The sequence below is a fragment of the Nelumbo nucifera genome, chromosome 7, assembly GCF_055504915.1.
Source record: "Nelumbo nucifera cultivar China Antique chromosome 7, China Antique-T2T, whole genome shotgun sequence".
Taxonomy (NCBI): Eukaryota; Viridiplantae; Streptophyta; class Magnoliopsida; order Proteales; family Nelumbonaceae; genus Nelumbo; species Nelumbo nucifera.
Window position 1 is genome coordinate 21,987,682 of NC_142655.1, and position 13,677 is coordinate 22,001,358.

Sequence of the window (13,677 nt, forward strand, 5' to 3'; positions counted from 1 at the left end):
ATTTACACCAACTGGAGAACGATAGAGATTGAGAGAGGAGATATTGATTGAGAATGAGAGTGAGGGAGAAGAATGAGAAAGATTGAGGGAGAATAATAGAGAGGAAGAGAGAGAGAGAGAGAGAGAGAGAGAGGTTTTTATTTGGCTACAAACTGAAGCTGAGCGAGTGGGAGAGACAGAGGGAGAGAGAGAGATTGATAGATGACTATGAGAGTGAGAGAGAAGGGAGGGAGATCGAGAGACAGAGGGAGTGGGAGAGAAACTAAAAACCTATTTTCAATATAATTTTTTTTGTTGTGTCCAACATGGAATAAAAGTCCCATGTTGGCAACAACCACATAAGCCTCTAATGACACGGTGGGGGTTTTTATAATTTGAAATGAAGAGCCAATTGTTAGAGTTTTGTTAATTTCTGCACCAACCTGCAACCTAATTTTAAATATACAACCGACTTTGACTATAATTTTCCCTTTAAATTATATATTTTATTTATATTATATAAAATATTTTTTATTTATCACACTTAATTTTTGTTTGTCTATGGTATCATTTTATTCAAACCACTAATCCACCATCTAAAAATAAAAATTGTTTCATTTCTAGATTGACATTAAATTTTGTATCACATTTTCATCATTGATAAAATTATTTCTTATGTATAAAACTTATTTTTGTTCAATATAATGAATATACAATATTGGAAATGTACCCAATATTTTATTTTTTAATAAATATATAACATTAGATATGTGCCAAAAATTTTCTCTATCTTTTTTTTATTTATGTGATTCTTTGTATTTTTTATTATTAAAAATTTTATTATTTGACTATGACATCATTTAATTTCTAGGTAGATTTTGAAATTGGCATTCCATTTTTATCATTAATAAAAGTACTTATTACATTTTATAGTTATTTATTTTAGTTTTTTATTATTTAATGATGACATTATTTATTAATCCATTTGACCCCAAATGGTCGAATTGCTTGCCCACCACTAGAAGGGAAGAAAATAGTTTTGTTTTCAAATTACTTTTCAAAATATTTATTTTTGTTCTATTAAAATTAATATTGTGGATTTAATTACAAGAATTTAATGATGAGAAAAATATATCTTAAATATAGAATTTAATGAGAGAGAACAGGAGAATATTTTTATTTTCAATTGGTTTTAAATTTTATATTCCATTTTCACAATTAATAAAAACATTTCTTATTTATCATACTTATTATTGTTTAATATGTATGCTAAAAATGTTCTAATTTTTTTTTAATTTCTATTTTTTTATTTTATCTATTTTTTAATTTTATTATTTAATCATGGCCACATGGATTAACCCATTTGACCCAAAATGATTTAATTTCTTACCACCACTTAGATAAAAATACTATTTTTTCTAGGTAGATTTTAAAAGTATATAAGCTTTTAAGTTATTGGAATTATTAATTTATTAAGTATGGATTTTATTAATAGAACTTAATGATGAGAAGAAATAAAAATGACTTAAATATATGATTCAATGAACATGAATGCAAGTTAATAACTTAAATATTGGATTTAATGAGAGAGAATTGAATGCATTGAATATCTTCAAATTACCTCTTTTCAACTCATTTAATATCAAGATCCGATTACCCTATTTGCCCTCATTTTTTATCATTACATTTAAATATAAAGGGGTAAATATTGTCCTTAGAAAATTCCAGGAATGTCATTGTACATTTTAAAGTAGTATAGATATATCCCATCATCACATAGGATTCGTGGTTGCTTGTAAAAGATAATATTGTCGCATAAGGCATGTGCCAAAGCAAATAGCCCAATACAACCTGAGTTTTGTATGTGTATAATATGTATATTTACATTAATAAATGAAAATTGTATATATTTTCAATTAATAATAAAAGAGTTATGCAAAAATATATCTATAAATTCTTTTAAACCCGATCAACTCGTCCACATGATCCAACCCAATCCTGAGCCTAACCTAAGCTGTGTTGGGTTAAGCTCGAGTTGGGCCTGAGTTAAAAAAACTTGGGCTTAACCATCTGTTAGGCCACGCCTAAGCCTGAGATTTGCACTTTAGGGTTGGGCCTGGTTTGACGTTCAATTTCAACCAAATCCTATCTGCCCAAGTTGCACCCCTAACAAAAACATGACATGCTTGGAATTAGGGAATTCTAAGAATTTGAATTAAGGCCCGAGCCCGAAGTCAAGTCTGATCTATCCAAACTGGACCCAACCCAAACTGAAATTTGGCATACTTGGGTTGGGCTCGGATTGGTCAATAAGGTTTAGGTGGGCCGATTAGCTAGGTTCAACATACAAAATTGCATGAATCTATCAATAGTTTAAATCTAAGTATGAAATTTACATATTTTGCATAGATGGATGCATGTATGAAAATATGCATATACTCATCTAAATATATGTTGGGTTAAGATTGGCTAAGGTCGAACTTGGACTACCTAGGCTCATCCCAGAAAATAGGAAAGCATAGGGTTTTGGGAGATCAGGTTGGCACCCTACATGCACAGATCTGCATGCACTAGGAACATCAATGATGGGGAGATGTTTCCAATACACAGGTGGGAGGTGATGTGGGGTGCCAATCTGATCTTGGGTTTTGGACCTTGGATCAGTCTTAGAACCAAAACTTTAATCCAACCTGTGAAAAATTGCAGACTGGATTGGTCCGGGCTTGGGTAAGGGTCCATTCAAGTTACACCCTATCTTAGTGCCATTCGGTAATACTAAACTTTCAGTTCTGAATAACAAAATAGTTATGAAAATGTAGAAATTAAATTTTGTTTTCTAGTTTTTCTGAAGCCTAAATGCAGAGAATTCTGAGATCCCAGGTTCTAAACTCTAAAGAACGACTATTTTATAGTTTTATCCCTATGGATGAATTTGAATCATTATAAATGGTTTGATTATTTAAAAATAGAATAAAACAATTTAGTTAAATCATTAAATAAAATTAAAAATTATTAAATAAAAACATTAAATAGTTAGTAAATTTAATAAACTTTAAGTAACTAACTATTTTATTAAAATATTAATTAATAAATATTCATAAATTATTAATTATTAAATAAAAATGGTCATTGGTTGACAGCTAAATGGTCACACAAAAATCCAAATAAAAGAGGTAAGAGATGCTCTAAGAGGACACCACCAAACGAAATTAATTTTGAACAAAAATGCTAGAAATAAGAGGTGCAGTCTGCAGTGTGATACCAAACGATCCCTTATACATATAGGCAAGGATTAAACTATCAATACGCCCGATACCTAAAGCTGATTACCAGTGTGTATGTTATATCACTGTGACCCATGTTTTTTTTTATTTTTTATTAATCTTATAATGATAAATGGGTTGAGGCTACATTTTTAAACTTTTTAATTTTATATAAAAAAAAAATTATCGGTGTTTCTAAGTGTATTTGAGTATATCAATATATGCATATTTTCAACAAATTGGAGTAACAAGTTCAATTAATTGTTGAATAATTTCCAATTTTCCATATCGCAATGGTTGAACATTTTAAAACATTTGTTTCAAATTGAATTACATAATGTTTCTCGGTTTTGGCATTAATTCCTCACTTTGTTTGCAAGAAATGCACTCTGTACAATCCATGAATCCACACACACACACAGAGAAAGAGGGGGGGGGGGGTAGATGCACGGTTCCTTATTGACCTTTAATCACGTGTAGCATTGATGAGTATGGTTGACACTTCACCTCCTTTTGGCTTAGGTTACCTCTCAAGTCTCAACTCTTTCATCAAAGTCCTAGAATCCTGTAAATTGGATCAAACGAGTACCCAAAGAAAAAAAGGGTAAATTTGATCAAACGCCACCTTGTATAAATGTCCTGACCTCAAACAGAAACCGAAAGTAAAAGTGGGAAAGAAACAAAAGGAATAAAGGACAGATTAACTAGCTACAAATTAATTAATGTATAAAGAAGGAAAGAAAAAGAGAAGAAAGAACTAAAGTAAAATGCACATGGGTAGTGAAGCATATGAAGCTTCTCCATTCAGTTGCAGGGCCAAAGGACAAATTGGTTACTTGCAATCAAAGTCTCTATTGCTTACTTTAAAAAGAAATGGTATTTTTAATTAAAGAGCAAAAGCATGCATGAATTAACAACACGTAGTATTTGATATAAATAATATAGGACCCATTTGGCTTAATGTATTTCTCAATATTGTGAGTGTCTCCATGTACAATCATAACCTTGTCAGGTGTCTCTAACAGTGGAAACACCACCCATTAACAACTTCATATTCTATTCTTTTATTGGGAAATTTGTATGATATGATAGGCCTTGTACCATTATAACACAGTGGACTTTTTCTCTCCTAATGCAAGTGTTACCAATACTCAATTGATGTTCTTTCACAGTGGACCTTTTTCATTTATGGAAGGACAAAAAAGAACTACCTCTATTGGGTTACTTGATGGATTACATCTCATTCTAGGTACAAAAGGAAATCTATCAATCATATGGTGAGGAATTAGATTATCCAATATATATATATACATATCCAACAGAACAGTGAGAACAGTCCACTGAAGGATTCAGGTGGATATTAATGGTATTTATTAGATCTAGGATCTCATTTAGTGAGGGCTATCAGATGAGGGAATATATTTTAGTAGGATAAGTATCATCTGATACTGATCCAATGGTTAGAAGTGCCTTCACATGTGAGGTTTCCTTATTGAATTGCCACATTATAATAAACAATAGCTATTTTTTATTTAATTATTTTATCTTTTATGTATGCAATATGAGTAACATTCCACTGGTTAGTCTTCTGTCACTGACTAAAGATTTGTCGCTTCTTATTACTTTTCTACTCCATGGTTAGAATTAGATAATAAACCCACTGACCCCTTCCCCTTGGTATTCCATAAAATATTTCATCTATAAAGAAATTGATGCTTTAAGGATCCTAAATGAATCATTTTTAATTAAACAATCCAATAAGATTTTACCTTTTTCAGTCCATTTGACTGCATCTATTGGTAACTCATTGTGAATCCAATATATACTAGATATTGTGGATGCAAGTAGTAGTAGTAGTAATTTTGACTTTGCTATTATTATATAAGCTTCATTGTTCCCTGGAATCATACATAAAGGAACTCAAAGAGAATCAAAGATGCTTTTACTCTTCATGAATCAAGCTCCCTTGGTGTAAAAAGCCCTGTCTTGGAACTCACCTACAAATGGAGTCTTGCCGAGGCAATTCCATCCATTCATGTACTTTACTCTCAGTACCCACTCTAGTTGCAGAAGTTCAGGTCTTCTATCATGGCTTCTATCCAGAAACTTCTCTTCTTTGTCACAGCCTCCAGTCTTCTTCTCTATGGGACTACTGCAGCACAGAAGCCACAGGTAATAAGCCAAGTTCAATTTTCAGAATTGTTAGATTGAATTATAAACATTTCTGGCATCTATTAATTCTCTTCCTATTTCAGTCCTATATTGTGTACATGGGGAGTTCTTCAAAGAGCAATGGAGAAAGTGATACTGAACCTGCTGCAGAATTAGCCCACCTGCAATTATTGTCATCAATTATTCCAAGGTTATCATTGTTCTCTTTGAATTTCATCACATTTTAACGCTCCATGAAAATTAATATTCTGTTGCAAGAAACATAGAAACAAGAATTTGAGATTCTGGGTGGTTTTATTAATTAATTATGCAGTGAGGAGAGCCAGAGATTGTCTCTAATTCACAGTTATAATCATGCTATCAAGGGTTTCTCTGCCATGCTCACAGAGAAGGAAGCTTCTTCATTATCTGGTATCTTCTTCTTCTTCTTCTTCTTCTTCGTCTTCTCTCTCTCTCTCTCTCTCTGTCGGGGTCCAAAGTGACAGCTGTGCAATACTTGTAAATAGAAAAAATTTCAATTATTGTAAGCACCCGTGAATGATGTGGTACAAGTTAGCAACACAAATAATCATTTGATTTTCCTTCTTTTAGGTGTAAATTTAGCCTTTTATTAATTGAAGAGCAAGAATAATTAGGTGTTGTTCAATCAGCACCCAGCTCTTATTCTCAATTGAAAATGAAAAGAAAAATTGATTCTTGGTAACACAAAATGGGTTCATCCAAGGATCACTGTTCAAGCATGTGAAAATCAAATCTGATGCTTATTGGGTTTGGGTGGTACTTGATCAATTAGGATACAGTTTGCAGAAATGTAATCACATTGTTGGTGAAATTTTTGAACCAGGCCATGAGAAGGTTGTATCAGTCTTCCCTGACCCAGTTCTTCAACTCCACACCACACGTTCCTGGGATTTCCTGGACTCAGAATCCGGCATCAGATCAGGCATCAAATACCCACAAGCTTCCAGTGATGTAATAATAGGAATTATAGACACAGGTATCTCCATCTTTTTCTTTCCCCTTCTTTTAATTTTCCTTCCCAAACTTAAATCTTCTTTCTGCATTTCTGTGTCTGAAATAACAAGGAAAGAGTGAAAACACCTTGAAATTCTAATCCGATGTTCTGGGTTTGCACTTACCAGTGTCTTATCCATGGAGTGACTGTGTGAAACTCCAAACCTTTGATTTTTGATGAGTGACTTTGAAGCATGGTCAGAGGAGGGCCACATGATTTTCTTGATTAATGACAATCAAGCAACCAGTGATCTGAATGCTTGTGATGGGGATGGATTGGATTCATCTGCCTTGCCCTTGATTAAGGGCCATGATTTGTGGACCCCATTGGATTCATCTGCCTTACTTTTAGAGGCTCTGGTTTTCCGGTGGAACAGCTCATCTTGTCTGTGGGTCCCACAGGATAAAGGGTAGGAGTAGAAAAGCCCAAACAAGCACATGATCCTATGGGTTTAGTGAGATTTATCCGTAAAAAGGGTAACATGGAGTAAGCTCCACACAATGCAGATGTATGGACGGTCATCACTCGTCAACCTTTCTAAACCGTTATTGACTCGGATGATCGATCCAATGAACAGGAAGAATGACCGGGTAGTGGGTACCCTGGTTTTTTACTGTTGATTTTTTATTTTTTTTTCCTTTTCAAATGGGCCAAGCATCTGTTTTGAAACCATTTGTCCTGTAACCGGGATGGCTTTACTAATGTGCAAATCGTTTTTGCCTCTGGGTCATCGGTCACCAGTGACTTTCCAGGCCTATATATATGTATGTATGTATATGTATGTATAAATATGTATTTTATTAATGAATAATATATACTTATGTTCTATATATATTACTTTATATTTAATATATATTTTTTAATTTAATTTTTTATTTATAAAAAAAATATTAGAATTTGTGACTTGAAGCTAAAAGAGGGTTTAAGCGCCTTAGGATGCATATATCTCGAAAATTTATCAAAATAAAAAAAAAAAAAAACACCCCAATCAAACATTGGAATATAAAGTTATAGCTTCTGGAAATTTACACACATATTTAGGGGGTAACTCGTAATCCAATCACTGGATCAAATGGGTCAATGGTCCAATCACCCAGGTTAAACAATTTTTTGACCAGATCAATGATTTTTTTTACCAATTTCTGGATTTTATTAAAACCAAATCAAAATCTTAATAGTTCAAACAGTTTAACCGGCTGAGTCAACCGTGGGTTAAAAACACTGCTAATGTGTTTGCAAACTGTTGTTGACTCATACGGGCTGAGCCAGTGAACCAAAAGCTCAGACTCAGTTTGAAAGGAGTATAAATGCAAATATGAGTGCAGAACCTTATGTTTTGTATTATTTTGTATGTATTTGCACAACTGAGCCTAACTGGGTCCCAAATCTTTGACATTTTTTTGGTTTCAATCATAGCTCAACAAATCAGGTCTCTGTTTAGGTACAGCTTATTATTTTAAGAAACCCGACTCATTTTGGTCAGTGGAATGTGGATTGCGGGGTTTCCTTACAATAAGAAGCTGAGTCTAGCTAAGTTCAGGCCAACCACACTTGATCCAAAACGTCAGAATATGATCTTTACATAGGCTTGTCGTGAATTTGATTTGAATGGAACATAAAGCTAAAAGTTAGCTGGGTAAAGCAAACTGAGTTCAGTGTACTGAGAGGTCTATAGCCTGTGAATTGATAGAACTGACAAAATAATTGGATTGTAATCCTTGTACATTTTAGGGGTACAACTCCGGCAGGCCCAACCCAAGCCCAAAATGATCCAACCTGTCCTTGGGTTGGGTCTGGGCCTGAAATGGGGCCCATGCCTAGCCCAACAAGAGTCCATATTGATCCTACCTACCTGAAATTTTACATGGGCTGGATCTGGATTGATTCATTGGTTACGAGTTTTTCCGGCATCATAGTCAAACCCGTTAGTTTAAGTCTATTTTTAATACATTGGGCCCAATGGACCTTCTTGAGCCCAACTGATCAATTTGAAACCAAATGTGTCAAATAGTTTGGACTGGGCCTTGGTTGGGCAGTTTGACATCCTCAAATTATTTCTTCAATGAGCCTTAGATTATTAATAGAAAAACCTAACTTAGTTTCTTATAATTGATTGTGTTGGACAAGGAATATGGCCAGAATCACCAAGTTTCAACGATGAGGGGATGGGGGAGATACCTTCAAGGTGGAAAGGAGTCTGCATGGAAGGATCTGACTTCAAGAAATCCAACTGCAACAGGTGATCTTTTTGTTTTCTTTCTAATCTAAAATTCACAAATACTGTGGGGTCACTGGTCAGTTTTAATTCAATAGTCTTTTCCCCCACATTCTTTTCTTCACCCTTGTTTATTTCAACAATTCTAGAAACAAAAAATTAGGGAAGATGATTCAACAGTAGAATATGTAGCTAGGGTGAACCACTGAGATGGTAAAAGGACTACATACACCCATTTTCACTGATCTAGACTCTAGAGGGACATCATCCAGGCTGTTAAATCGAATCTGATACTGTTAAAATTTATGACCTGGCCCGGCCTGTCTGGCCCACAAATTTTCAGGCCCGGGAAGTCATTTCTATTCCAGGCCCGACACGGCCCAAAACCTCACCATTCCCGTACATAATGCAGACCAAGTCTGGGCAGAAATTTAACATACAAAGTATGTATGTATGTATGTATGTATGTATATGTGTGTGGTATAATATATTAATATACAGATATTAAAAATTGAATTTTATAAAACTATTATTTTATTAACTTACATGGGCCAGCCCAGGCTCAAACATATATTATCAGGCCCAGGACTGGCCCAGGCCATTTTTTTTATAGCTCAAAAGCGCCCGGCCCAGACCATGATCATCCCTATTTACATGACCCAATGACCCAAAACCATCTCTAATACTTCTGTTTTCTGTTGTAAATTGCAGGAAGTTGATAGGGGCCAGATACTACACCATCTTCAGCGACTCAACCGGGTCGAAATCTCGCGGAAACAGGACACATGTGATTCGACCAATTGGTTCACCGAGGGACTCGGTCGGCCACGGCACCCACACTGCATCCACAGCCGGAGGTGTGGCTGTTGCTAACGCAAGCTACTATGGGCTTGCTCATGGGACAGCCAGAGGTGGCTCCCCTTCCAGCCGGATTGCAATGTACAAGGCTTGCTCATTAGGGGGTTGCTCTGGATCCACCATACTGAAGGCCATTGATGATGCAATCAAGGATGGAGTTGATATAATCTCAATCTCTATAGGCATGAGTTCAATTTTCCAGTCCGATTTCCTCAACGACCCCATAGCCATTGGCGCATTCCATGCCAACCAGATGGGTGTCATGGTTGTTTGCTCTGGAGGGAATGATGGGCCTGATCCATACACTGTTGTAAACTCAGCCCCTTGGATCTTCACTGTTGCTGCTTCAAATATTGATAGAGACTTCCGATCCACTGTTGTTTTGGGCAATGGGCAACCTTTCCAAGTGAGTTACTATGCTCTTCCTATCAACTCAGAAATCGGGTCATGGTTTTACCGGTTTAACCATCAGTTAGATCGCTCTGTCCATAGATAGAAACAGTGAAAAAAAAAGGACCCAGGAAGTGGTTCAAACACTGGGGTTGGTCCAACCATGGTTTACCAGTTTAACCACCGGTTGAATCGCTCTATCGTCAAAACCGGGTCGGTTCGAGTCTGACAATACTGCTTCATTTTGTTTAAGCTTAAGCATGTTTCTAATTGATTTATTTTTGTGTGATGACTTCTCTTCCACAGGGATCTGCAATAAATTTCTCCAATCTGACTCGTTCAAAAACATATCCCCTGGCATTTGCAGGAGCTCTTGCTGCTGTCTCTACTCCTTCATCAGAAGCAAGGTATTTCTGCAACAAATTGTTCAGATGAAACTTCAAATTGAAACAGTTTGAGTTATTATGTTTGAAACATGTGCAGCAACTGCTACCCAGGATCTTTAGATTCAAAGAAGGTTGCAGGAAAAATAGTTGTATGCATGGATACGGATCCGATGGTGTCTAGACGCATAAAGAAACTAGTAGTGGAAGCTGCTAAAGCTAAAGGGTTAATCTTGATTGATGAATCCGAGAAGGGGGTGCCTTTTGATGCTGGTGTTTTCCCGTTCTCAGAAGTTGGAGACATGGCCGGATATCAGATACTTAAGTACATTAATTCTACCAAGTAAGCTCTTTGCTTCTCCCTGAATTCATGAGAAGATAGATCGAATATGGATTGATTAGCATAGAAATGCAATGGACTGAGTCCTGAGTTGAGTTGAACAGAGTTTACTAAGCCACTATGGTTGCTCTACCCAAATTGGGCCTATGGGCCCTGGCCTGGCTGGGCTCAGGAAATTGTATTTAACTGTGCTGGGCCAGGCTGAAATATAAGAAGCATGAGCAATTGGATTCATATTCATGGACTGGAAATATTCTCAATGCAACACACTTGTACCCAAATTGGCCCTAAATTGTGCCAATGAGAGAAGGCCTCTCCATTCACCAAGAAAAAAAAGTAGATAGGAATGAGCTAATGTTCTTATACTGTAAACAGGAATCCAACAGCAACTATCCTTCCAACTGTGCATGTCCCAGGAGTGAGACCTGCTCCAGTTGTTGCATATTTCTCATCTCGAGGTCCTGGAGGAATCACAGAAACCATTCTCAAGGTCTCTTTCTCTCTCTTGGTAGAATACAAATACAAGTGCATAAAAAATAATACAAAATATAAGGTTTTGCATTCTACAAGTTTGTATTTATACTCCTTCCAAACTGAGTCTTGTCAACAAAAGTTGGCTCCAACCCTAAGAATTATGCCCGAGGTCCAAGCCCAAACCAAACTTGAGGTTAAGCCTAATCTGTACAATTCGGGCACAGCTCATGTTAAAATTTGATGCAATTGGGTTGGACTCAGACCAAGTCTGAGCTCAGATTGATCAATCAGCCCATGCCGAAGTTTGACATACATGTGCATGTGTATATGTATGAATGTATGCATATAGTACAGAGCTTGGATTGGATTAGGGTTGAGATAAGGTTGGACCAGGATCAAGCTAACAAATGACTAAGCCTAGGCCCAGTTAAACAAATAAAAAACCCTCAAGTTTTGTACCCAAATGCAGCCTGAGAACAAAAAATCCAAACTCAATCCATGCAAATTTTTGGACTGGGTCAGTCCGGGCTCAGGTTGGACCCACCCAAGTTGCATCCCCTACATTGACAGGACAACCATAAGTTAGTTTTGCTTGGACCCTTTTTGTTTTGGAGGGAGGTATTCTGGAATTGCAATTGGCTTGGCCGGGTTAGGACTGGGTGAACCAAGACATCCAGAACCAGAAGATTAGGAATTACAATTGTAATGTAATTTTATTGGCAACGCATGCAGCCAGATGTAACAGCTCCAGGAATAGGGATTCTAGCGGCCATCATCCCCAGGAGCGATGTAATAAGCGTCCCAGTGGGGAAGAAGCCTTCCAAGTTTGCTCTGAAATCTGGGACCTCCATGGCTTGCCCTCATGTTGCAGGTGCTGCAGCATTTATCAAATCAGTTCATCCCGGCTGGACTTCTTCCATGATCAAGTCAGCTCTCATGACAACAGGTAAAAATCCCTACTCGTCTTTTCTCTATTTCCCAAATTGGAACCACTGTTTGATGGTTCAATCAACGGTTTATCCACTGTAACAATCAAATTCAACCATCTGGGTTTCTGGGTCATCGGTTGGACCATTTAGATCGACCTTGAGCTGGCTGTTTGATAATGGCTGAAGTTGTTGAATTGCATTTCAATTCAGACGCTTTAGTTTCTACCAAATGTTACGGTTTTCCCACTTAACCGGGTAGTCAGATCATTCAGTCCATCAAATAGCCGGGACCCGGAAAGCTAACCAATTGGTTGATGGTTCAACCAGCCAATATAACAATCAAATTCAACCATCCAAGTTTCTGGATCATCGGTTCGACCATCCGGATCTATCAACCAAACTTGAACTGGATAGCCAATTAAATCATTCAGCCCAACCCATGAAAACCATCAAATAACCGAGATTGGATTCAGTGCTCACAAGACCATGCTCACACCGTTTTCACAGCCTTTTACAGCCGTGCATTATTTGTATGTTTTTTTTTTTTAATGCATGGGGAAGATATTCCCAATTAATGCAAGGCTGCAAGGGACTGTGCAAACGATGTGAATACGGTCTTGTCAGGACCAAATCCGAATTCCAAATAACCGGAACCCAATGAAAAGCTCACCGGTTCAACCATCCGGTCCTTACAAATTTGTTTCTCTAATGCAGCCACTACGTCCAACAACATGGGGAAGCCCCTAACGAACAGCACAGATTCCTTTGCGAATCCACACGAAATGGGATCAGGAGAGATAAACCCAATTAGTGCCCTGAACCCAGGCTTAGTATACGAAACATCAACAGATGACTTGCTGTATTTCCTCTGTTACTATGGATACAAAGAAAAGATCATACGCTCCATGTCTGGAACCAACTTCAGCTGCCCATCCAACTCCTTGGAGGACTTCATCACTGATCTCAACTATCCCTCCATCTCCATCACCAAGCTGGATGGGCGTCGAGCTGCTCGAACGGTGACCAGAACGGTCACCAACGTCGGATCGACAAACGCGATGTACACGGCCACGGTGCATGCCCCAAAAGGGTTGCTGGTCAAGGTGTGGCCGGAGAGGCTTGTCTTCTCAAGAGCCTCACACAAGGCTTCTTTCAAGGCCTCCTTCTATGGAAAGACTGCAACTCGGGGCTATAACTTCGGCCATGTGACATGGTCTGATGGTATCCATTCCGTTCGCACTGTGTTTGCAGTGAATGTTGTGTAAATCTCAAGCTTTTGCTTTTTGTTTTTGTTTCTTGTTTTTGAAGATGAGTATAACACAATGTCAGATTAGAATTTTTTTTCTCTCTATCTCTTTTTTAATTGACGATGGAATTTACACTGTTCTTCATGTTTCAATTCGATTTAGAGGTGTATGTTTTTGTTTTCATTTTCATTTTTGTTTTAAAATTGTCTCAGCAAAAATAAATAATAAATACATTTTTTTGAAGTATATTTTGGTTTTGAGAAGCAAAAATAAGTTGGTTTTGTTTAAAAAAACAACTCATGTAATGATCGTTTTTAAAACAAAAACAATTTTTTGTGGTACATATATTATATGATTTGAAGAGTCTGGATTAACCGGAGACAAAATCATGCACACTGGGCTGGGCTACCTA

At 36.8% G+C, this 13,677-nt stretch overlaps 1 protein-coding gene across 1 annotated transcript; it reads left to right on the plus strand.

Annotated features, from left to right (window-relative positions):
• The first annotated feature begins 5,196 nt into the window (after positions 1 to 5,196).
• On the plus strand, positions 5,197 to 13,417 carry LOC104593577 (CO(2)-response secreted protease-like). The gene is made up of 11 exons (XM_010253486.2): positions 5,197 to 5,414; positions 5,498 to 5,604; positions 5,728 to 5,825; positions 6,259 to 6,411; positions 8,557 to 8,668; positions 9,356 to 9,908; positions 10,199 to 10,299; positions 10,376 to 10,618; positions 10,991 to 11,105; positions 11,822 to 12,035; positions 12,733 to 13,417. Exons 1-11 carry the CDS (start codon positions 5,331 to 5,333, stop codon positions 13,281 to 13,283), a joined length of 2,331 nt encoding a protein of 776 aa, XP_010251788.1. The 5' UTR covers positions 5,197 to 5,330; the 3' UTR covers positions 13,284 to 13,417.
• Positions 13,418 to 13,677: the final 260 nt, after the last annotated feature.